Source organism: Nicotiana tomentosiformis, chromosome 11 (assembly GCF_000390325.3).
Source record: "Nicotiana tomentosiformis chromosome 11, ASM39032v3, whole genome shotgun sequence".
Taxonomy (NCBI): Eukaryota; Viridiplantae; Streptophyta; class Magnoliopsida; order Solanales; family Solanaceae; genus Nicotiana; species Nicotiana tomentosiformis.
The window spans coordinates 113,590,144-113,616,515 of NC_090822.1; the positions used below are offsets into that span (position 1 = coordinate 113,590,144).

General features: G+C 35.8%; 1 protein-coding gene across 2 annotated transcripts; it reads left to right on the forward strand.

Moving 5' to 3' along the window:
- Positions 1–10,099: 10,099 nt before the first annotated feature.
- Positions 10,100–21,581, forward strand: LOC104095509 (uncharacterized). Of its 2 annotated transcripts, none has more exons than XM_009601653.4 (14): positions 10,100–10,265; positions 10,922–11,020; positions 14,911–15,038; positions 15,144–15,288; positions 15,452–15,561; positions 16,722–16,805; positions 16,885–16,933; positions 17,087–17,178; positions 17,621–17,753; positions 18,093–18,172; positions 18,251–19,704; positions 19,851–19,961; positions 20,048–20,875; positions 21,306–21,581. In XM_009601653.4, the coding sequence occupies exons 2-13, from the start codon at positions 10,928–10,930 to the stop codon at positions 20,614–20,616; spliced, it is 3,048 nt and encodes a 1,015-aa protein (XP_009599948.1). In that variant the 5' UTR covers positions 10,100–10,265; positions 10,922–10,927; the 3' UTR covers positions 20,617–20,875; positions 21,306–21,581. The 2 variants fall into 2 exon arrangements, with proteins under 2 accessions (XP_009599948.1, XP_009599946.1); XM_009601651.3 differs by having other exon boundaries at positions 10,101–10,265; positions 17,615–17,753.
- The last annotated feature ends 4,791 nt before the right edge of the window (positions 21,582–26,372 follow it).

Genomic DNA, 26,372 nt, shown 5'->3' on the forward strand with positions numbered 1-26,372 from the left:
TGGTTCGGTTTTTATCAAAACCAAACCAAACCAACTATATCGGTTTGGATTGGTTCGGTTTTGTCGGATTTTTCGGGTCTTTTTTTTTTGTTACATGAATATTATTTCAATCTTACTTTGTTAAAGTTATAGATAAAGTTTTGATAAGTGAATATATGTTTAGTAAATATTAAAAAAATTGACAAACATATGATCTATTATTCTAATGGGAGAATGTTTTTAGTAACACATGATAGTTATTTTCTTAGTCGTCTAACAATAATTTTCGTTAATGTACGCTTTCAAGGTTAACACATGAGAGGGTCCCAAATATTTCAATATTTTTTAAGAAAAATTCAATATAAAGTCTTAAAAATATATATAAAAATTATATATTTATATGTCGGTTTGGTTCGCATTTTTTCACTCAATACCAAACCAAGTCAAACCAAATCTAGTCGGGTTTTTTAATCGATTTTGTTTGATTTTTCGATTTGGTGCGATTTTCCGGTTCGGTTTGAACACCCCTACCTGCCACCTCCCAAATAGCTTCTTTATCTCGAGTGGTTCCTCTTATGGGTGTTTAACGGGCGGACTGGGATGAGCTGGACACAAAAAAAAATAGCCTGTCCATTTAACGTTGCGGGTTGTTAGCGGGCTGAGTTAGTGGGTTGTTAGCGGGCTGTACTTTTTCGAATTTTTTTTGTCCGTCCGGGTTCGGGCTTAGCGGGCTGGACCGGGCTGTGCATTTTTTTTTAAAGTAAATTTTATTTTTCTTATTCAATGTTATTGATACTTAAGTGTTTGCAAACTTTTAAAGCTTAGAATTAAACTTTGAAGTTTAAAGTTTTAAATTTGAAATTTGAAAGTAAGTGGCTACAAAAAATTATTTAATAAGACCAATAGGCAATATGTAAGGATCAAGCTCTGAAAACTTTTATTTGATATTTTTATTGAATAATATATAATACTTCAAATTAAGTTGCAAGTTCTTTTTGATTTTGTTATTTTTGAACTTGCAAATTAAAAGTTTACAACAATTATAAAAAAAGAAAAGAAAATAGTACATCACATGCTTTGCATCATTTTTGTAAGTTCATCCATGTCAACATGAGGTTCTTGATTTCCGGCATTGGTTGAATCAGAACCATAAACCATTATATCTCCAATTTCTTGGTCCTCCGCTTCATCTACCTCGTCACGCCCTTGATTTCGCCGTTCTGATCTTATCCAATCTCTGAAACACACTAGAATTTCCAAAGCGTTGCTGCCCAATGAATGACGGGTATCTTCTAGTTGCTGCCTTGCTTGGCTAAATGCGCTCTCTGATGTGACTGTTGAAATCGGCACATTTAGCACGTCTCGACCCATGGCCGAAAGAACGTGAAATTGATTTGAGTTGCTCCTCCACCAACCCAGTGTCAGAAATTTCTTTGTGCGGGGCTCTGCTGACTTTTGCAAGTAGAATTGAAGTTCATCAATATTCCTGCTACTGGTTTGTTGATGCTCCCCTAGTGTTGACCAAATCAAATAATCTTCAATACCATCATTATCATCCAAAGCACTGGTCCCAGATGTTGAAACTGAACTTGAAGGAATATTTGTATCTACAGCAGAAGAAGCATCAACAATGTTAGCATAATAATTATATAATGATTCTAAATGTTTGTGTAGATCAGAAATACAAGTGTCAATATCAGGAGTTTCAGTTGGTCCAATGTCCATATAAGAATATAAAGCAGTGATTAATTGGCGACAAGTGGCCATTTTGATAGAAGGGTTTAAAATAGCACCAATTAGGTAAATAGGGGGAATTAGGTAGAAATATTTTTTAAACTTATCTAGCATAGATTCAACAACAGAAGTATATCCTTCTTTCTTCTTCAAATTATGTAGTAAAAGAGAAATTTCAACAATATGAACTAAACCATTTGCAATAGTAGGATAATAAGCTCCAGAAAACTCAAGTGTAGCCACATGAAATTTTTGTAAAAACTTTACAACATCTTCAATGACATCCCAAGTTCTAGATGTTAACAAACGGCTAGGATCGGTACAATGAGAATTAGCAATTTCAGTTAGAGGCATTCTATATTTATAACAACATTTTAAGAATAAATAAGTATAATTCTACCTAGTAACTATTTCTTCAGGTATGAGTCTTGGTTTTAGTCCATAGTGTACACATTTTTCTTTAAATTCATTTAATCTAGCACTTCTATTATTTCCTTGAATTACACCAACAGCTCTTCTAACTAAAGTGATATCATCTCTAAATAATTCAATGCCACTCTTCACAATCAAATTATAAATATGACATGCATATCTAACATGAAATATTTCAGGAAATGGTGGGTGTAGATGCAATTTTAACATTGTAATAGCAGCATTGTTATTAGAAGCATTATCAAATGACACACACAAAACTTTTTCTGCAAGATTATAAAATATAGCAACTTCATGGATAGTATTACTTATAAATGCACCAGTATGACTTTGATCTTCATCATATTTAAAAGCAATAATACGTTTTTGCATGCAAAAATTATCATCTATCCAATGGCATGTAACAGTCAAATAATCATTACCATTTACAGCACGACCAATATCAGAAGTAAGAGAAATTCTACAAGAAAGACTAGCGAACAAATAACGTATATATGTCTGATATTGTCTAAAAAGCCTAAAGATATCAGCTCTACAAGTTCTTCTAGGAATACCTTTAAACAAAGGGTTATAAATTCTTTGAATATAAGTAACAAGATATGGTAAAACAGCAAAACTAAAAGGTAAACAACCTAAAACAATCATTTTAGTTAATTCTTCCCAATCTTTCCTAATATCGTATTTACCCATTAACGCTCCAGTACCCAGGTTAAGTTTTTGTGGCCCATCTCCCTCATCTACTCCCCAATCAAGAGGGTGGTTGTCTACCATGTGCCTACGAAGTTAACCCGTTCCCCCTCCCTTATCGGTCTCATGTTTATAAATATCCTTATAAATTCTACATCTTACATAATTTTTATCTTCTTCTAGTCTGTCAAAAAAATTCCAACACTTACTTCTTAATCTTCGATTCTTCTTAATAGGGAGGGGAGGCCTACTTGTATTACCACGACTTCTACCCCTAATATTTTGAGTTTGACTAGCATTACCAGGTGTAGCTGGTGGTGTTTCAAGATTATCAGTTGATGGAATATCATCTAAATTATCATCTAAATCATCATCTATACCATAATTTTCTTGAAGTCGCTCATAATCTACATTTAAATTTTCAGATGAACTTTTAGAAATATGTGTAAAGCTACTAGAAGAACAAGCACCACCTCTTGATCTTTTGAAAGTTTTCTTACTATCACCTCTACTAGTGCACGCTTTTTTGGCTACTCTAAATATATCCATTATGTAAATTAAATTAATAATTTTAAATAATAAAATAAATGTACACCAAAGAAGAGAAAGATATAGAACGAGTGTACCGGGATTCCGGATGCCGCACTAAATTTGATATCAAAAATCAAACTTCAATTGATAGATCGATACTTGATAGTTGATACCACACTTCACTTGGATACTTGATATTTGATAATAATAATTTTGTAATGGCTAAACTAAATATTTGATGAAACTTGAAATAATAAGTAATTGAAAATTTAAGAACAATAATCAATAATATCAAGAGAGAATTGAGAGAGAATTAGAGTAGTAAGAGAGTGAATTGTGAGAAAAAATAAAGAAGAAGGGGGGCTATTTATAGTTTTTAAAAGGTTAAAATTATAATTTATCAAATACTAGGGGTGTGGAGGTTATTTTCTTAAGGGGTAGGCCGAAATGGTCATTTCTGCAAAAAAGGGTCGTTGGCCAACGATCATATTTTAGTAGCAAAAAAGGACCGTTGATCAGTTCAGGGAAAGGGCCGGACGACAAGGGTTTAAGGACCAGATAATAATTTAGTAACAACAGGAAAGTTTGTCATAATTTCTTTACAAAAATGTCCAATCCTTGCTGGTTGATCATTAAATTAGGTACCTTACTAATATATTGATTGTTTGGTAAGTTGATAAATTCATATGCACAAACTAAAATTTCATCAACTGTGTTCCGGCTAGCTAGTTAGTGCATTTAATTTTAATTTGCTTAAAGGTTTAAGCTTGTGGGCAGTATGCCTTCTTTTAAATATGCACCGGTTTACAGGTATGAAACCATAGTGAATGAAAGTGTTAAAAGAGGATGAGGTAAATCTAAAATCATATGAAATGAAGTTGTCTCGACCTTTCTCATTTTTTTCAGATCCATGTAGAGTTAACCCAAGATAAAAAAACATCTATATATACAATTAGGGGTGTTCATAAAACTCGAAAAATCGAACCAAACCGAAAATCGACCAAAAAAATCGATACTTTTTAGGTTTGGTTTGATTTTGGTTTTGAATTTTAAAAACCGATCAAATTTGGTTTGGTTTTGGTTTTAATAAAAAAATAACCGAAAAAATCGAACCAAACCAACTATAAAAGTAGCCATTTAAATTTATTATTACACACACGTGTATATTTTATACTCCTATAAAGTTTGTAAAATTTTATGGTACATATTAGTCATTTGTATTTTAGTCTAGTTCTTTGCTATTATAATAATCTAATTCTTTGTATTTACATTCTAGTTTGATTAGTAGTTTTTTTTTTCTAAGTACAAGAATTTATTTAATGTTAAAAATAATCGATTTTTAATTGAGTACTTCAATTATTCATCACTATTTGATTCAATTATCATCAATATATCTTGGTAAATGATAGATTTCTCAAAGAGCAATTGATTTGATAGTGTTACGTTGAAAATGTAGTCGCCGGAATATGCGTTTGGTAGTGTATGTCTCATATTTAAGAAAAAAACCGAAAAATCGAATCGATAAAAAATCGAATTAATTGGTTTGGTTTGGTTCCAATATTTGAAAAACCAACTTACTTGATTTGATTTCTTTTTATGGAAAAATCGACCCAAACCGAACTATCAACACCCCTATGTACAATAGATATTAGTAGAGAATATGTTTTAGACATCTACACTTTTACTGTTTTTAGGAGTGATTCAGCCTTTTTAGAGATTTATATTTTTAGAAAAAATATACAGAATGCTTTCTAGGATTAATTTAGCCATTCAGAGATTTCTATCTTTGAAAAAAAAAATACACGGAACTTCTAAAACTTTTTAGTTGTATTTGCATATATTTACATTGAGATGAGTTTAAACAGAGTAATATGATCAGTAAAAATCCATACACTGAATATCCAAACACGCTTATTTTTTTGCACTGTTGGAGTGAATTCAAGAGAGAAGAGAGACTTACGGTCGTCGGCGATGTTGATCGATTGTGTCGGCGAATCGCGGTTCAGGCGCACTGCCAAAAAAGAAGAAGTTATAATTAAAGAGAAAAAAGATAAAATAAAGAATATTCAGTGCACGCCTAATTAATTTGTGTCCTAATTAGTCATGAACTTGGCAGATTAATACCTTTTTAAAGTCAAATATTATTTGGATTATCATATTCAGTGCGTGATCTTTAAAATATTTTTGGTTAGAACTCTATTATTTTGGATAATTTTTTATATTTGGCTAAAAATAATGAAATTTCAGCTTATTATTTATAGATTCCCAAAACAAATACAGTTAAGACAAAAACAAAAACAAAAATAATATATATATATATATATATATATATATATATATATATATATATATATATATATATATATATATATATATATATTATGTGGCGTAGTCACCTTGCAAGGTGGGTCCTACGCGTAAGATGAGCAGGGGCAAAGCGATCAAGCCGGATGAAATTCCGGTGGAGTTTTGGAAGAGTGCGGGCAAGGCAGGCTTGGAGTGGCTCACTAGGTTATTTAATATCATTTTTAGAACGAAAAAAGATGCCCGAAGAGTGGAGGCGGAGCACGATGGTTCATGTATACAAGAACAAAGGTGATACCTAAAATTACAATAATTATCGGGGTATCAAGCTGCTTAGTCATACTATGAAAGTCTAGAAGAGAGTGGTAGAGCTAAGGGTGAGTAGGAGTGTGTCTATTTCTGAGAACCAGTTTGGGTTTATGTCAGGGCGTTCGACTACAAAAGCCATCCACCTTGTTAAGAGATTGATGGAGCAGTATAGGGAGAGAAAGAAGGACTTGCATATGGTGTTCATCGACTTAGAAAAGGCGTACGATAAAGTTCCGAGGGAGATTTTGTGGAGATGTTTGGAGGCTAGATGTGTACTTGTTGCCTACGTTAGATTGATTAAGGACATGTATGATGGAGTAAAGACCCGAGTGAGGACAGTGGGTGGGGACTCGAACCATTCTCCGGTCATGATGGGGTTGCATCAGAAGTCGGCACTCACCTCTTTTTCGTTTGTTCTGGTGATAGACGTACTGACGCGCCACATCCAAGGGGAGATGTCGTGGTGCATGTTATTTGCAGATGATATTGTATTGATTGACCAGATGCGAGACAATGTGAATGCACAATTTGAAGTATGGAGGCAGACCCTGGAATCTAAAGGTTTCAAGTTGAGTAGGACCAAGACAGAATACTTGGAGTGTAATTTTAGTGGCGAGACTCAAGGAGGGGAATGGGAAATGAGGCTGGACTCACAGGTCATCCCTAGGAAAAAGAGTTTTAAGTATCTTGGATCTATTATTCAGGGGGATGTGGAGATTGATGAATATGTCACACATCATATACTCGATTCAGGTATTTTGTGTGACAAGAAGATGCCACCGAAACTTAAGGTTAAGTTCTAGTGAGTGGTGGTCAGACAAACGGTGTTGTATGGGGTTGAGTGTTGTCCAGTCAAGATCGCTCATATCCAGAAGATGAAGGTAGCAGATATGAGGGTGTTGAGATGGATGTGCGGGCACACCAGGATATATAAGATCAAAAATGAGGTTATTCGCGACAAGGTGGGTGTGTCCCCTATTGAGGACAAGATGCGGGAAGCGCGGCTCAGGTGGTTTGGTCAAGTGAGGAGGAGGAGTACAGACGTTCCGGTGATGAGGTGTGAGAGGTTGACATTGGAGGGCTTACGGAGAGGTAGAGGTAGGCCAAAGAAGAAGTGGAGAGAGGTGATTAGGCAAGACATGGTACAACTTCAGCTGACCGAGGACATGACCCTTGGTAGGAAGGTATGGAGGTCGGGGATTATGGTAGTAGAGTATGTAGTCTAGAGTATTCATAATAGTAGTATTAGCACACAATCTCGCTTTCTGTTGGCAGTAGGTTTTTATGCCTACCCGTTATTTTCTTTCATTGTTGATCACCTTACTGTATTGTTGTTTTTATTCTGCTTTTATATAGCTTTTTGGTACTGTCCCTTCTTGTCTTTATTTTCATTAATGTGGTACTTATACTTTCATAAGCTGAGGGTCTATTTGAAACAACCTCTCAATCCTCACAAGGTAGGGGTAAGGTCTACGTACTCACTAGCCTCCCCCAACCCCACAGTGTAGGATAATACTGGGTATGTTGTTGTTGTTATATATATATATATATATATATATATATATATATATATATATATATATATTCCAACCATATATAAGGTAGAGGTAGAGGTAGGCCAAAGAAGAAGTGGAGAGAGGTGATTAGGCAAGACATGGTACAACTTCAGCTGACCGAGGACATGACCCTTGGTAGGAAGGTATGGAGGTCGGGGATTATGGTAGTAGAGTATGTAGTCTAGAGTATTCATAATAGTAGTATTAGCACACAATCTCGCTTTCTGTTGGCAGTAGGTTTTTATGCCTACCCGTTATTTTCTTTCATTGTTGATCACCTTACTGTATTGTTGTTTTTATTCTGCTTTTATATAGCTTTTTGGTACTGTCCCTTCTTGTCTTTATTTTCATTAATGTGGTACTTATACTTTCATAAGCTGAGGGTCTATTTGAAACAACCTCTCAATCCTCACAAGGTAGGGGTAAGGTCTACGTACTCACTAGCCTCCCCCAACCCCACAGTGTAGGATAATACTGGGTATGTTGTTGTTGTTATATATATATATATATATATATATATATATATATATATATATATATATATATATATATATATATTCCAACCAAGTCATTTGGCTAGCGTTTGGACATATATTTGGTTGAAACAAAAAATGAGTTTTTTAAAGATGAGATAAAAAATGATTTTTGAAAGTTGAAATTGTGGTTGGACACGTATTTTACTTGAAAAGAATTTGAAGTTTTGTGAGTAACAAACTTCAAAACTACTCTAGAGTTGTTTTTAGGATTTGAAGATCTTATTTTCAAAATCTATCAAAAAATAGTTAAAATTCATAAACAATCAGATATTTGAAAATAAAATTTGAAAAAAAACTCCCAATTTTTTTTTAGCCAAACAACAACTTACAAATCTGTTACAAAAAATGAGAATCACAGAGTTAAAATAAATAGTCATATGAAGCAGAAAAAAATATACAAAATTTCGTAAAACATGCTCAGTGTATATTAAGATGAAGAAAAAAGAAAGAATAAATACTACATAAATTGAACAATTAAGCCATTCTATATAGTTGTATGGTATCTTTTTCGATTTTTCTTCACTCCCACGCATTTAAAAAAAAATTATCCACATCATTTGCCAAGTCAAATTTTCGGGGTTTAAAACTATCAAACTACTAAGAGCATGTTTGGATTAGCTGACTGTAAATAAATGATAAACTTGAAGTACTGAAAATCATTTTTAAGTGCTGAAATTGATATTTTAAATAAGCATTTTACGTGTTTGGATAGACGTGCTGAAACTGGTAATAACCAGTTGATGTGTTTGGTAGAAAAATACTAATAAGCTATTATTTTATTAAAATGACTAGAATACCCTTAAAACTTCATAGAAGATTATAAATGAAAAGGTTTCTTTGTAAATAAAATGACGAACGACGAATATGGAATGAAGAGAAAGTTAGGAAATTTATTTTGAAAAAAATATTTTGCAAATTAAAAAATATTATTAAGGATAAAATAGTAAAAGCTTTGGTCAAGCTAAATGTGTTTATAAGTTGAAAAGCCATAAGTCGGGGGTGACCAATTTATGACTTATGTCTGATTTTAGCTTATAAACACTTGATTTATAAGCACTTTGGGTATTTACCAAACGTGTAGATAATCCAAAAAGTACTTATAAACTAGCTTGACCAATTTATAAGTTTAGCCAAACACACCCTCTGAGTTCATGAATAATATGAGACTAGACTTCTCTTGTAATCCAATTGCCATCCAATTTTTTTTTTTTTTGGTAACTAATTGCCATCCTAATTTCGTATGACACTCGAAAACGTTCACTCTTCCATCTTCAGCTGGTCTATTCTACACTACCCTAACAACATTCGTCCGTCTGAATATTGGAACAGTAACGAGAAAAATGCCCCACTCCTCCACATTCATAATTGTTACCAGATCCCCTCTGCTAAGCCTTTTCTTATATCCTCTGCAGCAAGCTCTGTTGGCCTCGCGCTCCAAACTGATAGCGTCTCGACGTTCTCCTGGCGCTCTCCCCCTTTAAGAAGTATGTGAAAAGGTTCACGTTTTTTAGCTTCCTATAAACCCCTCCTAGGTTGTGGCAACTTTCTACTCCTCCTAAGCTGTCTTGCCATATCTAAAATGACTTCGAGCATCCAGCTTCACCACTGCTGCCTACTCTCTCATTCTTCGGCACTTCCCAATCCACAGCAGACCTGGTTTTCTCTTGATCCATCTGAATCACACCCTTGCTGATCCAATGGCCAAGAAATAACATTTTCGTCTAGTTACTCTTTCACGTGCAGCCTCTTTTCCTGCTACACCCGGAACACTGTCACGGTTCCAAGCCTCCGGTGAGGGACTATAAACGATTATTGCAATTATGGAAAATACAAGCAACATTACATATACTATTTTAGTTAGTACGGAGTTTCCACTACTCACCGCACTAGATCTCCGTCAATTAGACTCAACGTGAATAACTCACAACCGTTGATCATTCCTACACCGCCACGTGTAAAGCATCCAAAATAACTACAACTATATCTTCAACCCGAGCCCGTTTATAATAATTAGGTGACCCGAAAAGACACATCCAATCAACTCAAAAAAAGCGACCCAACCCATTTCACTCTCTCTCTCTCTCTCTCTCTCTGAAGCTCCAAAAGCAGTTGTGTGTGTGGTTCTCTCTCTTTCTCTCTCTATCGTTTTGTGTCTCATCCGTTTTACAATTCGCCCGAATTTGACCCACTCATCACTGTAAGTCCAATCGCAAACCCTAATTTTATAATTTTTATCTTTTTGTTATCAGATCCCTGATTTTGTTTTTTGTTATTAATTCAATCGATTTGTGTTGGTGTTTGATTGATTTTTGTTTGTGATTTTATGGGGTTTTGGATTTTGAGTTGGTAAAGCTTAATTTTTTTTTATAAATAATTTTATTTTTTCAGAGATATAATTCTAGATTTTTTACTAGTTCTTTGTATTGGATCGATGGGTTTGATTAATTAGAAAAGTAAAGGAAATAAAAAAGATTGAATCTTCGAGTCAATAAGAGTTTTGACTTTTTTTTTGTGTGTGTGGATTAAGTAAAGCTGTTGAGATGGAATTTCATGCAGAGAGAGTGGTGCATTATAAGTGAATGGATTGTGAGATTTGAATGGTTCTGTGTCGAGTTAATTTTATGGCGATCTACTTCACGTCCTATGCTTTTATAGGAGTTGCTTAGCCTTTCTGAGATTTATACCTCAATAGAAAATATAAGGAACTTCTAGTACTTTTTATTACAATGGTTATTTTGTATAATATGAGATGAGCCTATATGGGGTAATATGGTCAGTGAGTAATCATACAGTAGACCCTGATTTGTTTGTGTCTGAGGCTTAGTTGTTGTTGTTATACTTTGTATGGTGAAGGTAACCATGAGTGACCAAGGAGAAAGAACCTGCCCTCTATGTGCTGAGGAGATGGATTTGACAGATCAGCAGTTGAAGCCTTGCAAATGTGGCTATCAGGTTTGTAATTCATCAAATTTCCTACACTCCTACACTAAAGATAATGTCCTTTTTGAATTATTGATTATGTTTCACGAATGCAATTTGAAGCCGTGTTGTTTGTGTTGAACCTGGTCATTGAGAGACTAGTTATTGTTTATTCACATGTTCTCCTTATTAAGACATGCTTATTATGGCTGCAGTGGAGATGCCTTTCTGGTATTTTGGTGATTGCCCTCTACTCTTAGTCCTCTAATTTTGTCTTGAAAGTTAGTATTTTATTTGAGAAGATTGATAGTCAGTATTATCAAATGTTAAAAGCGAAATGAAGAGCAGAGATCTATAGCGCTATGGGGATTTTAATGGAAAAATGTCTATTAAAAGTATCTGTGCAATTCAAGAAGAATAACTGTAAACACAAATCACAATTTTATTGAAAAAAGAATAGAGAAAAACTACAATTTTTGCTTATTGGCACTGCCTTTAAGTACAAAGCCCATGGCGATGGTGATAGGCGCACGCCTTAGTGCTTCCACTGAAGTGTCAGCTAAGCAAGGTGAAGCACTTAACCTGTTTTGCACCTAGCTTCATACCATAAGTGCATCTCAAGCGAGTCTTTGATAACAATGCTTGTATTTTTCATAAGAATTTGTGAAATCGATTTGATAGTTTGTGTATCTGTATGATGTTACTTCCAAAAAGTTGCTTTTACGCGTTCGTGCCTGTCCTTCCATATGCGTAAGAGATAAGAGTTCATAAGTATGTGCTTCTGGGTGACAGTCGCAGTTAAATTTGTGTCTAGCAAACCACAATCATACAACTATATACTTAGAGGTACTTTAATGAAAATTGTCTTAATCAACTTCAGGAGGCCCTTTTTTTTTGGGGGGGGGGGGGGGAGGGTAAGGAAAATGGCTGATTAATTTTGCAGTACGCTTCTACTGTGCATATGCTTTATCAGGTCAGATGTTTTCACCCTATAGTAGTTCTGCATGGAAGATAGCTGACTCTTTTAGGTTGGTAATCCATGTGCTTTGGGTGGAACTGCTGCCCATATCCTCTGTGGAAAGGCAAAGAGAGATTGAGAGAAGGATATATAAGTTCCCGTCTCCACTTATTCTTCACAGTTGATGTAGAATTTGGTGTTGCATAGAGTGCATACTTGTCCTTATTTGTGCTCTATTATGCGCTGCTTTTTTCGAATACCTACTTAGATCGTCTTATTGGGTGTGGGGTTTTTAAATTTTAGTTTCCTTAGCAGGAAAATCCAGTTTCTTAAAATGACAAGAACACCTAAAGCCCACCTAGCAGGTTGGCATGTTTTTATGTTTGCTTTTCATGGTAAGTTTTGGATTAACTACAGAAAAGAAACCTGTATGTGCAGAAACTAAAACAAATCTTAGAGTTACCTTTTAAGGTAGTAGCTCAAAAGAATATGGTAGTATAGATAAAAAAAGGAAAGCTATACAATAGATCTGGACCTATGCATAAGAGGAAATTCGTATCTTTTATCTTACCTGTCATTAAAAAAATAAAGGAAGAGGAAATTCTTGTCTAACTATGACTTGCAAAAAGAAATTGTGGAGAACTACATAACATAAACGTTATCAATAAACAAAGTACATAAAGGTTTACGGATGTCTAGTGCCTAGGAGTGTCAAATGATCAAGTTGGGCTGAATTTGGGCAGGTCAATATGGGTTGAGTCACTAAATTTACATGGTAAAAATGGGTTAGGCCAATTTGGGCAAAACAATAGGTCATAACTTATTCTTTATAACTCAATTCAACCCGCACTTGCTCTTTTTTCACTTTGTTGTTTCTTTAATAATTTGTTTAATCATCAAATTGGAAAAGGTTTCTTTTCTTTACAAGGAGGGAAAGAGTGCAAATCTATAGAGAATATACATAGCTAATCAACAACAACAACATACCCAGTGTAGTCCCACAAGTGGGGTATGGGGAGGGTAGAGTGTACGCAGACCTTACCCCTGCCTTTAATAAGGCAGAGAGGTTGTTTCCGGTAGACCCTCGGCTCAGGACGAGAAGAGGGGAAGGGCAATAACAAGCAAACCGATTTGACAACCGAAGCAAAATACAATATATACATAGCTAATCAAGAAGTTATTTCCTTTTGTTTTTTGGACAAAGCTTTTCTTACGTTGTCAACTTGGGCTACTTAGATAGCCCAAATTGACTTATAGATGAATATATTCTTAGCCTAACCAGCCTAAGTTTGAGTGGGTTGGGTGAGTTACACTTTTGTGACTAAACTCGACAGCCCTTTGCATGACCATTCCTTATAATATAAAATACTGAAAGAATCATTACGCTGAGTTGAAAGAAAGCGATAGTACAATTATTTTTTTTGTATAATTTTTTACATCCGTTTTGTACGATAACTACACCATGAGTTTATTGAGGTTTCCCTTGCTAATTGGGAAATAAGTTCTCTTTCTATACTTTCCTAAGAAAAGTTTGAAACCTGTGATAGTTTCTTGGAACCATAGTAAAAACATCAAAAAAATTGCATCCACGGGTGTGGGTTAACCATCTGAAATGGAGGTTCAAATTTTAGCAAAAAGACTATATGATTTCTTACGATATGTCTAAACCTCGGTAGGTAAAGTCACCACGTACTTGTATTATTGAGAGGATACAGTCATCCCGAGTTAGTCGCAAGCTAGTCCAGATACCTCCGCAGCTGTGTAACAGACAAATGGGACATTTCTTTTAAGGGACAAGCTGGGTAGAAGTGTCTTCTATATGTTAATGCTTCTGACAGCTATAGGCCTTGTTTTGTCCATGCATATGATAAATCGTAATCTGGTACTGTTTGTATCAATGATTGTTTACTTTCTTCGGTGGTGTTGTAGAACTCTTTGTTTTCAGTGCAGAGAATTGTACCCTGAAGCTATATCGTAGCTGATTCAAAATATATAGGGTGACTCAATTAATGCCTATTGTAAGATGTTCTACTATAGATAACACGTTCTAGGGGTTATTTCATGCGTGGATAACAGCTACTCAATCCTTATCGCCATAAACGAAAAATACAATCTATGAAGTATGCAATAGGGTATCTTCTAGGAATCAAAACTCTTGTGCCATTCTGAAGTATGATAGGTTCACTTGGATTTATATTAGGCATTTTTGATGTATTTATATTTGTCATGTCTAGCTCTGGAGATATTCTTGAGCATGTCGATTGATGGATGATCTAACCTAACCAACTTATAGTTGATGGTATAATTCAGATGATTCAATCTGATGTTTATTTTCTTCATGACAATATTTGAACAAGCTAGACTACCTGAAAGTTACCGATGTATGTGGTCCTAATCAAAAAAGGGTTTATTAACCTCCTCACTAGCCCCTTTCCACTCCCAATAAGATATGAGATTCTTTGGGCTAATTATGCATCAATGCTTGTCTTTTGATGTCAAGTTTCACTCTTCAAAAAACCACTCTTGCTAGGTTGGGATGGTACATTCAAACATTGAGATACTAAGCAACACTGTATTTCCTTTTCTGCATATTGACTCCTTAGATATATTATTTCATGTTTGTTTCCTAGTTTCCGTTTCATATCTAAATTAATAAATAAAAGTATCACGTTTTAAATGATACAATTCAACATGTTATAGAGTAGAAAAAGGTGTTTGATTCAATTTATTGCCAGCCATCAACCCAAAAGTATTAATGTGCTTGGTCCAACAAAAAGAATCAGATTCGCATATTAGAGGAAGATGGAGGGTGGCATATTTCTGACCTAAATAAATAAAAGTGCTTCCTCTCTAACCGCTTAAGCTTTAGATGAAACAGTTCACAAAATTCGACAGTTTTTTTGCACTTCTCTCTCTCTCTCTCTCTCTGAAAAATTATGTTAACTTTTGGCATCCATTACTATAGATATGCGTCTGGTGTTGGCATCACATAATGGAGATGGCTGAGAAGGACGAGACAGAAGGGCGGTGTCCTGCATGCCGCAGTCCATATAACAAGGAAAAGATTGTTGGCATGGCAGCAAACTGTGAAAAGTAATATATGATTTTTTTTTCTCAAGGACAAACTCCATTATCAGATTAGTAGGTCCTATATTTTCTGCATTTTTCATATTTTGTTTTTTTGGGTTATTTCAACAGGATAGCGGGCATGGAGAAAAAATCGACATCTCGAAAGGGTAAGAGTAAAACAGCTGATTTGCGAAAGCAACTTACCAGTGTGCGAGTCATTCAAAGGAATCTTGTCTACATTGTGGGGTTGCCTCTCAGTTTAGCTGACGAAGATGTATGTACAGTTAGCTTAAAAAGATATCATTTTCTCCAACTTATATGAATTTTCCCACTTAGGAATGTCCTAAATATTTGACACTTCTCTATTAGTAACATTATTCTCACAAACTAACGCAAATTTAACCCCCCCCCCCCCCCCCCCCCCCCAAAAAAAACAGCTTCTACAGCGGAAAGAATATTTTGCTCAGTATGGAAAGGTTCAGAAGGTTTCCATGTCTCGAACAGCTGCTGGCGCCATTCAACAGTTTGCAAATAATACATGTAGTGTGTAAGTATGCTTCCTGATTTAACATTTGTACCAGTTCATTCAACAGCTTGCAAATAATACATGTAGTGTGTAAGTATGCTTCCCGATTTAACATTTGTACAGTTCTCAAAAATCTTCATATTAAAGCAGTAATAATAGGATGCTCCAACATGCTGTAGGAAAGAATTATGTAAGGCTTCTAGCCTCAAAACCAAGCATCGATCAAAGTGGAGAGTTGTTTATCTTCCAGAACCTTGTTCTCTGTCCTAGAAAACCCTCTACATCATTCTATGAGATCTCATATGTTCCAATTCGAAGTGTCTAATCATATGTTATGTTTAGGATAACAATTTACTATTCTTGTGTTAACATTGCTTTATACTCACGTAAGTCGATAGTCACATGTTTATCTTCTGCATATAGGATTTCCCGCAAGTATTTTAGTGGTACAATCTTCAAGACAGGACTCTCTAGGGTGTACTTCCTTTCTCTGGTGTTTTGAAGAGATGAATAAGAAGATTGTTTTCTGCTGTGGCCTAGTGGTCCATGAAGTGGGAGGAGAACCATGAGGTCTTAGGTTCAAATTTCAGCGGAGGCAACACTAGGTGATTTCTTCCCATCGGCCTAAGCGTTGGTGGTTGGTGGGCAGAGTTACCCGGTACCTGTGCTTGTGGGAGGTGGTAGGTATCGGGTGGAATAGTCGAGGTGCATGCAAGCTGGATTGGACACCACTGTGAAAATTGTTCTGACTGCCTTATTAATAAAAGAACATTGTTGTGAATAAGCATTTGGTCTACCCAACGCTACGTGGTCTAATCCTCTTGTTTCTAGGAACTGCGCCAGGCTGCCGCCGTAGGCAGGTCCAATTTTGCAAAGTAAAAAATTCAGACCAGTCCTCCATACTGATTCTTTTTTATACTTGTACCTCGAAGTTGTTCCCATCCAAGAAAGCATGCAACAAGACCTGTTTCGATCAGTTTTTCCATAAAATATCCAACAAAAATTTTCCAGGATTTGCCTTTCTATTAGTGTTGAACTTCATGATATTTATTAGGTGTTCGGCATTTAAAATCCTCAAAGCATATTCTTTTATTTTACATTCGAAAGAAAGTCAGTTAGCTAGTACTTATAAAATAAGTTCCGTTAGCTATCATTTTTTAAAATATTTCTGTTGGTTACAGATATATTACCTATTCAAATGAGGAGGAAGCGGTCCGTTGTATTCAGTCTGTACATGGATTTGTTTTGGACGGTAGACCTCTAAGGTGTGTGCAATTTTTTGTTATTGATATGCTGCATTGGGTGTTATAGTTCAGTAATTATTTTTTACTTTCTTACTGGCAGGGCTTGCTTCGGAACCACAAAATACTGTCATGCTTGGTTGAGGAGTGTGGTATGATTTCACAATTAGCCAATTACTTAGAATTTCGATCAGAACATTGATTAGGGGTCGTCACTTGAATCTTTATGATTTTATATTTTGTAAAGTCTTTCTGTAACATCTTAGATTTAATGTCTCTAAGGGAAGAGTTTTCTTTTGGTCCAGCCCTGCACCAATCCTGATTGTTTATACTTGCACGAGATTGGGTCACAAGAGGATAGCTTTACTAAAGACGAAGTAATATCGGCTTACACAAGGTAATGGGATTTATTTAACGATGATTTTATTATTGTTGTGGTAGTTAACAACATTGTTGCTAGAATTTCATCATTGGCGTATCAAGTCCAAGAAGTCTAGGAGTATGTGACACTGAAAAAAGAGCAACTATTCTTTTGCACTATTTTGTCCATGCTGTAGTCATTGCTCTTCGTAAAAATCTATGTAACAACATAATTATGAAATTATTGATAAACAGGTGCCATTTCCACGGCTGTTGCAGTATAAGCTTCAATTCTATTCTGTACGCTCTGATCAGTCCAAAAGAGTTTTTTTCAGAGGTCTTGTAGTATATTATTATTTATCTGTGTCTGGACTCTGGACCGGTGCGACAACCTTATATTGTGACTCTGCGTGTCATCTGTTGTATATGTACATTCATTGGATAAATAATTAACTTGCATAGTTATTTTAAAGGAGTAGAGTTCAACAAATTACTGGTGCCATTAATAGTATGCAACGGAGATCAGGGAGTGTTTTACCATCACCAGCAGACGATTACTGCAATAACAGCTCTGCTTCTGCAGGACAACCTATTAGTAAAACTGCTGCAAATGTAAGATTTTCTTTTATTATTCTCTTTTCTTCTATCTTTTCTTTCCATTTTTTTTTCTTTTTTCCATTCCCCACTTCCCATCGTTTTGGGAAGGAGGAAATGCTAGCTCCTTATTTGGAGGAGGCCGGAATGGGGAAGTCAGCTTCTCAAGGAAGGGCCATAAAGCTTTTGCTCTTGTGATCTAAACTTTTGATATTTCCATCTTCATATGGCCGTATTGCATTTTCGAGATTTTTAGGTATAAAGTTGATGAAGTTTGAAATTTCTTATTCCTACTGCTTACTGGAGATGATGCCAAAAGTGTCTGTGAAATTTATAATCTTGTCATATGCCTTGTAGAATTCAGCAATCAATGCCAGAATCTCTCCACCAAATAGCAGCTCTGGTAGATCAGCTGCTCTTCCGACCGGCGCTTTATGGTATGCAATTAGAATCACCCACTTTTCTCATTGGTATATGGTTCTTAAAATCTTAATACATTTTTTTTATTTTGCTAGGGGAACGCGTGCATCAAATAACCAACTGCCGCCAGCCACTGCACCAAGTTCTAATGGACTGCCGCCTGCCAGCGCACCAAGTTCTAATGGGCCTCTTAAACAGAAGGCTGAGACCTGTAGCTCACTGACATTCTCTACAGCTGTTGCAAACACTAGTCAGGTTTTGTCATTGCCTACTGAATCAGGAAAGAAATTTATTCACAGCAAAGAAAGTGGCACTAGTCAAGAGAAAGGTAAAACAGAGATGTTAGAACCTGTTAAGCAGTCCGCAGGCGCAGATGATGCAACCTATAGTTCTGAAGAATCCGCTATCGCTATATGTACTGCTTCTTCATTCATGAACAATCAACTACCTATCACCCCATCTTTGGAGGACAAAGGTAAACATTTGATCACACCATCCAGAGCTACAAATGCCTATGGACCTGGTTTATCAGAAGATTCCTGTGATGCCACAGATGTTGAGATCAATAATGAATGCTCAGATTTATCATCATTTAGCATTGATAGACAGCAAAAGTCACTTGCCAGCTATGAGAAATCAAGGGAACCTTCGCCTCCTCAGATGAATGGGAAATCTGTGACTGCTATCTCAAGAGAAACGTCTAATTTGAGACTGGAAACACAGGCTCAAGAAAGACAAGACACACCTCCTGCAATGGAGGATGATTTGCTATCTTTCAATGCACAGAGACATAGGGATCCGGAAGTAATTGTAGAGAAAAGCTACTCATCAAGTCCTTCCATCTCTTTACACTCTTCAGTGCAGCTTAAGGGTTATTCTCCACAGCTTGCCAATGGTGTTGGACCTATTAAAGCCAACATGCAATCGTTTGACCAAAGAACTGATTCAGTATTACAGCCTTCTAGCATTGGAGGACTTCCTAATGGATACCCTGAAAATGCATTCCATCGTGTGGGTAATTTGGGAAGCACTTATGACACTTATTATCCACTGTCTAATGATGGGAAGGGGATGAACATGGATAGGTTTGAAGCTGAAGCTGCTAGTGTGGACCATAGTACTACTGTAGATAGGGGAGAGAACAGTATAATATCTAATATTTTGTCTATGGATTTTGACCCATGGAATGAGTCGTTAACCTCTCAGAACTTGGCTAAGTTGTTGGGAGAAACTGATAACCAACAAGGGTCTCTTAGAGTATCAAACTCAAGAAAATTACAGAGCGGCAATCAATCAAGGTTCTCCTTTGCAAGGGAGGAGGAGACGATGAATCCATTGAGTCATCCTCAACCATCTCTAAGTTACACTGAGAGAAGTTATAGTCATCATCCTCTCGGTCAAGATTTTCCAAATAGCAGAAGCTATCAGCTTGATGGTTTTGGTACTCAGAATGGTTTCGGTACTCAGAATGGTTTCTCTCTATTTAATAATGAGGAATCTAATGGTTTTACCAACAATTATTCTCAACTCTCTTTTAACAAGCTGTCAGGTTAGGGCATCACTTGTCTTTTTAACTTCTATTCCGCTTATTTATCTGCAGCTTTTATTGTTTCAGATTTAATCTGAGTGCAATTATCAAAAAGAAACAAAAGCTTTGAAGTGCTTAACTTACTGATTTTCTGGTGAATTCTCCAGGGTCGAGATCTCAGATGACTGCGCCTCCAGGATTTGCAGCGCCAAACAGGGCCCCACCCCCAGGATTTATTTCTCATGATAAAATGGAACAGAATTACGGTTCTCTCTCTGGTCAGTAATCTTATAACTGTCTTTTTGTTTCTCCACTTTGTTGGACCTAATTTTAGATGTGTATTTCAAATCATCTTATTTTGTAGGTAATCACATTCTTGATACCACCTCCTTATTGCGCAATGAATATCAGGCTCCACCAATTGGAAATGTTAACAACGGGGACATTGAGTTTATGGATCCTGCAATATTGGCAGTTGGTAAAGGGAGGGTTCCGAATGGCCTTAATGTCTCAAGTATAGACATGTCTTCAAGTTTTCCTCCACAGCTTAGTGCTTTTGAAAATGAAGCAAGACTTCAGTTGCTGATGCAAAGATCTCTCTCTCTGCATCAGAACCAGAGATTCAGTGATATGGGGGATAACTTTACTCCATTCAATGATGCTTATGGAATTTCTTCCAGGGTTGTGGAGCAAACTCTGGCCAACAATCTTTCACCATTTTCACAGCTCAATGTTACCCAGAGCAGGAACTCTGTCATGTCAAATGGCCAGTGGGATGGCTGGAATGGTGTCCAAAGTGCAAACGATTTGGGCATGGCTGAACTCCTCCGAAGTGAAAGGCTGGGTTATAACAAGTTCTTTAATGGATATGAGGAATCAAAGTTCCGCATGCCCAATTCAGGCGAACTGTATAACAGAACATTCGGGATATAATTATGCTTGTGTGATTGGCTGGGCTTGAGTAGTTGTGGACGAAACGATGAATTGGAAAGATCATGTGTGACTAACAGACGTGCTTGAGATGATCAAAGTTACGATGATGCTCAGTGGTGGTAATAACTCAATGGATAGCTGTGAGGAAACTTGACCGACTTGCATTCTAGAAGGAAGCTCGATTCATGACTGTCTGAAAACTGCTTTCTGATTGGTGAAGGATGAAATCCTCGAAAACAGGATGTCCAGATACCAACAGGTTAGCATTTCTCAACCAACTTCCAGATTAGTATGCTTATCGCGAGCGTTTACTCTTACATCATATGGATAAGCTCACAAACTAGAAATTTCTTCATATCATAATGGAGACAAACATAGAAAAAACATTAAGTTTAATGCAGTTTTGATTATGAAGAACCTTTCAAGATTTTTACTAGTACCTGATATTTTCTTGAGAAAGGTGGAAGTGCTTTAAGCGCTTTTGGTTGTGGAATCATTTTGTAAAAAAAAAAAAATTGATTTCAAGTGTGGGAGAGACTAGCTCCTCATCTTTTCCCCTACCCTTCTACTGATATGAGTGGCCCAAAAAGTATTGTTTTCAAAGTTTTGTGAGTGATGTGATTGCTGTTCGATTACATCTATACGTTTGTGTTGATGCCTGTTGTTTTTTTATGATATGACATTTCCAGGTGAAAGCTGAGATCGGGGCTCAACACGGTGGTTTAGTCAGGATACCATGTGTGATTGAGTTGGCAGGTGACACGGGAGTGGAGAATCAGGTTGTCACACACACACACACTCTACTTGAAAGCATTGAGAGACAATGCTCATTTAAAATGCTGGAGCTTGATTGCAATAATGCAAATAGTGAAATTTTGCAAATATAAGTCAAAGAAATATATATCTGTTACCGAACTTTCTCCTAATTATTTTTGGAAATGATGAAGTCGCTTTTATGTTGAGAAGTGGAGGAGATTAGTCGTCCTTTGGTTGTTACTCAGAAAAAAACTGGGCTCGAATAAATTAAGGTGTGTGAGAGTGCTTTTAAATATCTTGCTGAGTTTGGTCACAAATCTTAAAATCAGCTGATTTACGCATGCAAGGTATGCTTACGTTACCTTTTGGTGGGAAAGTTATCTGAAAACTGGGTTCAAGTCTGATATTCTACCTCTTAATATTGTATTTTTTTGGTGCTAAAGAGGCAGCTAAGAGATTAGAAAGTTTGTGTTTGAAAATATTCAAAGAATTAGAAGAAAAAAACTACTCAAAGAAACACCCTTTTCAATAATGAAAACAACTGACTATGCAACCTCTAAATGTGAAACTGAAACCTCGCAATTTGAAATCGAGAGTCTAGCTACAGAAGATGAATTACACTGCCAGTCCTATTACATTGAAAGAATCTGTTATCTTTCACTGCTAGTCATCCACTATAAAAAAGAAAAGATAGTAAAAAAAGGAATATATCTTTCAATTTTAGAGTAACCTATTTTCTACCTTAACATGAGGACAAACTCAAACACTGTTAATGAACAGTGGAATGATGAATGACAGATGAGATGGCTTACTATTAACAAACAGTAAATGTCTTCTCATCTTCACATATACTTTGGACATTCTGTGGCTACTTTTCGGTCTCCTTAAAGCCCTTCTTTAGTGTCCACTCCTACTTAGTCCAAAGCTCAACCACAACTAGTCTAGCCGATAAACCTCACACCCCCCCCCCCCCCCCATTTCTTAGTTAAGTGATAGGTAAAGGTGAGAATTTATATTAATTAATTATAATTTAGTGATATTAATAGTTATAAAGATTTGTGTAGAGTATTTATTGGATTGATATAAACATTGGATTTGAATAAGCTTTTTCCTATTGATGCTAGTAGAGAGTGTTCCGTACTGAAGTGCCAAAAAACAAAATTTTCATAATGTTGCATAAATAGAGTGATAGGGATAATGGGATTCATATAGTCAGCATTAAATTATTAGAATAATAATCACAACAATAAAAATAAATGCAATGTAATTTCACAAGTGAAGTCTGAGGAGGGTAAGACAATGTACAATAGACCCTGTAGTCCGGCCTTTCTCTGGAACCCGTGCATAGTCCGAAGCTTAGTGCATCAGACTACTTTTTTAATATGAGGAAGATAGTATGTACGCGGTCTTACTCCTGCATTGTAAAAGTAAAAAGAGTATTTTCGATAGACCATTGACTTAGAAAAAGCATAAACTTGTCTAGAATGGAGGTATAATAATAATTGTTGTGTTTGCTGATTCCATTAGTAATAACTAAAGACATTGAAGTAATAGTAGACAATTTTTTGGTATAAAAAAAATACCGGGACAATTTTTTTAATTTTAAATAATTTAATAAACTAGAAATCTTGCAAGAAGTATCTTATATGATAGATTGACTGGCATATAAAAGCAACATAAAAATGGAACTCATGTAAAAAATTAACTAAGACAATAATAAATAAATAAATTAAGAATAAAAAAATAATTATTACTCTCTCCGTTCACTTTTACTTGTCCACTATTAACTTTGAACACCTTTAAGAAATAATAAATAAAATGCATAATTTATCATGATATCCATATTAATTGGTGTATAGTGTTAATGAATTTGAAAAATAATTTAGAATTAACAATTAATGCTAAGGTCAAAACAGGAAAAAGTAAATTATTTTTTTTTTGATATGCGAAAGTGGACAAGTAAAATTAAAAATCTATTTTTAATACAGTAGACAAGTAAATGTGAACGAATGTGAATAATATATCTCAATTCCAAAAAAGTTTGAATTCCCGAATTCTCGTAAATTAAGGAAAATTCCATGAAATAAATGGGGAAAAAATTGGAGCATAGAGCACACAAAAATGGAACACACCCCAAAATCTCAGCAAATGGGGTGTCTAATTCAGTGACACGAGTTTTAATATTTCTTTATTGCAGAGAAGAAATAAAATCTAAATTGAAGGCCCACCAACCAATATAAAACACCCTAGCACTTAGTAGTACAAAATCTGACCTAAATCCAACAAAAGTGACAAATGGGCCCATAAGGTATGAATTATGGACCCACCACGTGTGAAAAAAGCCATATAGTACTATCTTAGGTCATAGGTCTCTGTCCTCCTATACTTGTAATTCAATCATCATAGGATAGGACTTAGGAGTATAGTGAAAAAAAAAGGGCTATGTTTGAGGAATATAACATAGGACAAAGCAACTTCTGAAACCTAAGTGGAGCAAAATGAAGAAATTGCAAAAAGAAAAAGGAAAGAGCAATTGATTGTGTGAGAATAGTGCAAAGTACATATGCATTGCATCTATCTCATGTGTAAAGTGAGAAATAGGCCTAATTTATGGTACATGCTCGGAGTACCTTTTCATTTGGTACTACTTGTATTATACATGGTACTTTGCAAAAATTAAAATCCTGAACCAAAGTATGATTGTTTTGGACTCAAGCGATACAAATATGTTTTAAAAAAAATTGGGCACCATTTTCTATATAGCGCGGTTATTCACCGCGCTATATCTTAACAACAGTTTTGTCCGTTAAGGTATAGCGCGGTGAATAATCACGCTATATATAAAATGTGATCCCACTAATAATTCATCTGCACTTAATTGGCCCATCAATAATTTATATGGGTACAATGCCTATAATGCATGTGCTATACATCAAATAATTGTACCTCCAGACTATTTTTTTTTTCTTATTTAAGGAGTTTCAGAATTTGGTAAAAATCTATTCAGGATGTACCTTTGTTAAGTTATTTTGCATTTTGTCATAGTGTCCGAAAAACAAAAAATTAGGGTTTCATTATATTTGGGGGGGTGGGGTTGTAGAGGAGAATAACTCAGTACACTATAGTTGTTCTCCACAGTGTCATGTTAAATTGCCACTTATAATGGAGTACGATAGATTGGTATTGTTGTTATATAAAAAAAAAATGAGTATGAGCAAACGTTTGGTGGATATCAAAGTAACCGAAAGATATCTGTATTCTGTTACTCCGCAAGGGGTTGCTTGTTATGCTGAGTTTAACATCGAAGACGATGAAACTCTGACAGATTTTTTGAGGACTCCGGATGAATATCGGAAACTTCATGTGATAAAAATATTGGAAATGTACGTCAAGGCTGAAGACATTCGCAATAATGAGGTTCCGCAAAGTAGGGATATCCCTCAATCATCGGGTGGTTATTTTGGAGTAGTTTTAGCCGAACATGTTCCAGGTGAAAGAGTTTGGCCTGATCTAAACCTATCTCCACGGGCAAATGAGAATAGAGGACATAATTTCTCCCTAAGTTTACATAATCCACAAGCCGAGTGGTAAACTTCAATTTTTCTTTTGTGTTACAATATTTATTTTTATGTATTGAATTTATATTAACACTCATATATTCCACAGGGGGTACCGTCCAGATATGAATTTTACAAGTTTTGAACCAACGGACAGTTGAAATATGCCTAGTTTTGGTGTTGGATCATGGTGGTCCATCTGAGAGTTATCACCAACAGGATAATGTGCATCATGGGATATCAACACATTATGATTTGTAAGTGAAGTGATAAATTTTATATGTAAAGTTTGGATGAATTTGAGAAACTCGTTATTTTATTGGTTGTGCAGGAAAAACGAGCAACTTAAAGGTCATGTCCTTACTCAATTCCCCGAAGACGACATATTTAATCGGTATCTGGCAGATGCGCAGAGTCAGGAAGATGATAGTGATTATGACAACAATATTGACAAGTCTGGATATGACACACCCTTCCTGATGAGGGTGACAGTGATGAGGACGAGAATGATGAACTTGATTTGACGAGGGAGCATGCTCCACCTCCCGTTAGACCAAGAGTATACGAGTCTCATGCGCCGTTTCATTCAAGGGATGTTCCCTACCTTGATCAGTTGCCAAGTATACCGGATGTAGATGCTCTCACAAAGGATCTTGACGAAATTCGAATAGCAATATGGGATGAATTTAGAGCAACGCTATTGTCAAAGGGCATGCTTTTTGTTGATAAAGCGCGCCTAAGCAGGGCAGTGCGAATGTACAACATAAAAGAGTATTGTGAGATCGTGGTTCATGAGTCATCTCCAGAAGTATAGAAGGTTATTTGTCGTAGATGGTTTTAAGGTTGTAATTGGATGTTGCTTGCGAGAAAGTTGAAAATAAATATGTGAATTATGGGGAAATACATTGACACCCACAATTGTGAAATGGACACATTCAGTGGGAATCAATTTAACTTGAATGTTGACTTGATATCTCTTGTCTTGATTTCACACATTGAAGCGTCCATAAGATACAACATCAAAGAGTGTATAATATCTGTCCACCAGGTATATAGATGAACCATTACCAAAAGAAAGGCATTTCTAGGGCGTAAACGTGCGTTTAGAATTATTTATAGTAAATGGGATAAGTCATTTGCCGCTCTACCCAGGTACATGGCTGTATTGCAACACTTTAGCCCCAGGACTGTTGTTGAATGGAAGCATGAGAGGAGTACGGGAATACTAAAATAGATATTCAGATATGTGTTTTAGGCATTTAAATCAGTCATTGATAGTTTTGTGCATTATCGGTCGGTAATATCCATAGACGGCACTCATGTCTATGGAAAGTATGATATTAAGTTGTTGATCGTCGTTGTTGTAGATGCTAATGGAAGTATATTTCCCCTAGCATTTTCTATATATGCCAATGAAAGCCAAGAGACGTTGACATTATTTTT

Excerpts from the sequence above, each read along its gene's own strand:
- LOC104095509 (XM_009601651.3), top strand. The coding sequence starts at position 10,928 with ATGAGTGACCAAGGAGAAAGAACCTGCCCTCTATGTGCTGAGGAGATG. Across the intron at positions 11,021-14,910 it reads CTTGCAAATGTGGCTATCAG|ATATGCGTCTGGTGTTGGCA; the intron begins GTTTGTAATTCA and ends CCATTACTATAG. Across the intron at positions 15,562-16,721 it reads GCAAATAATACATGTAGTGT|ATATATTACCTATTCAAATG; the intron begins GTAAGTATGCTT and ends TGTTGGTTACAG.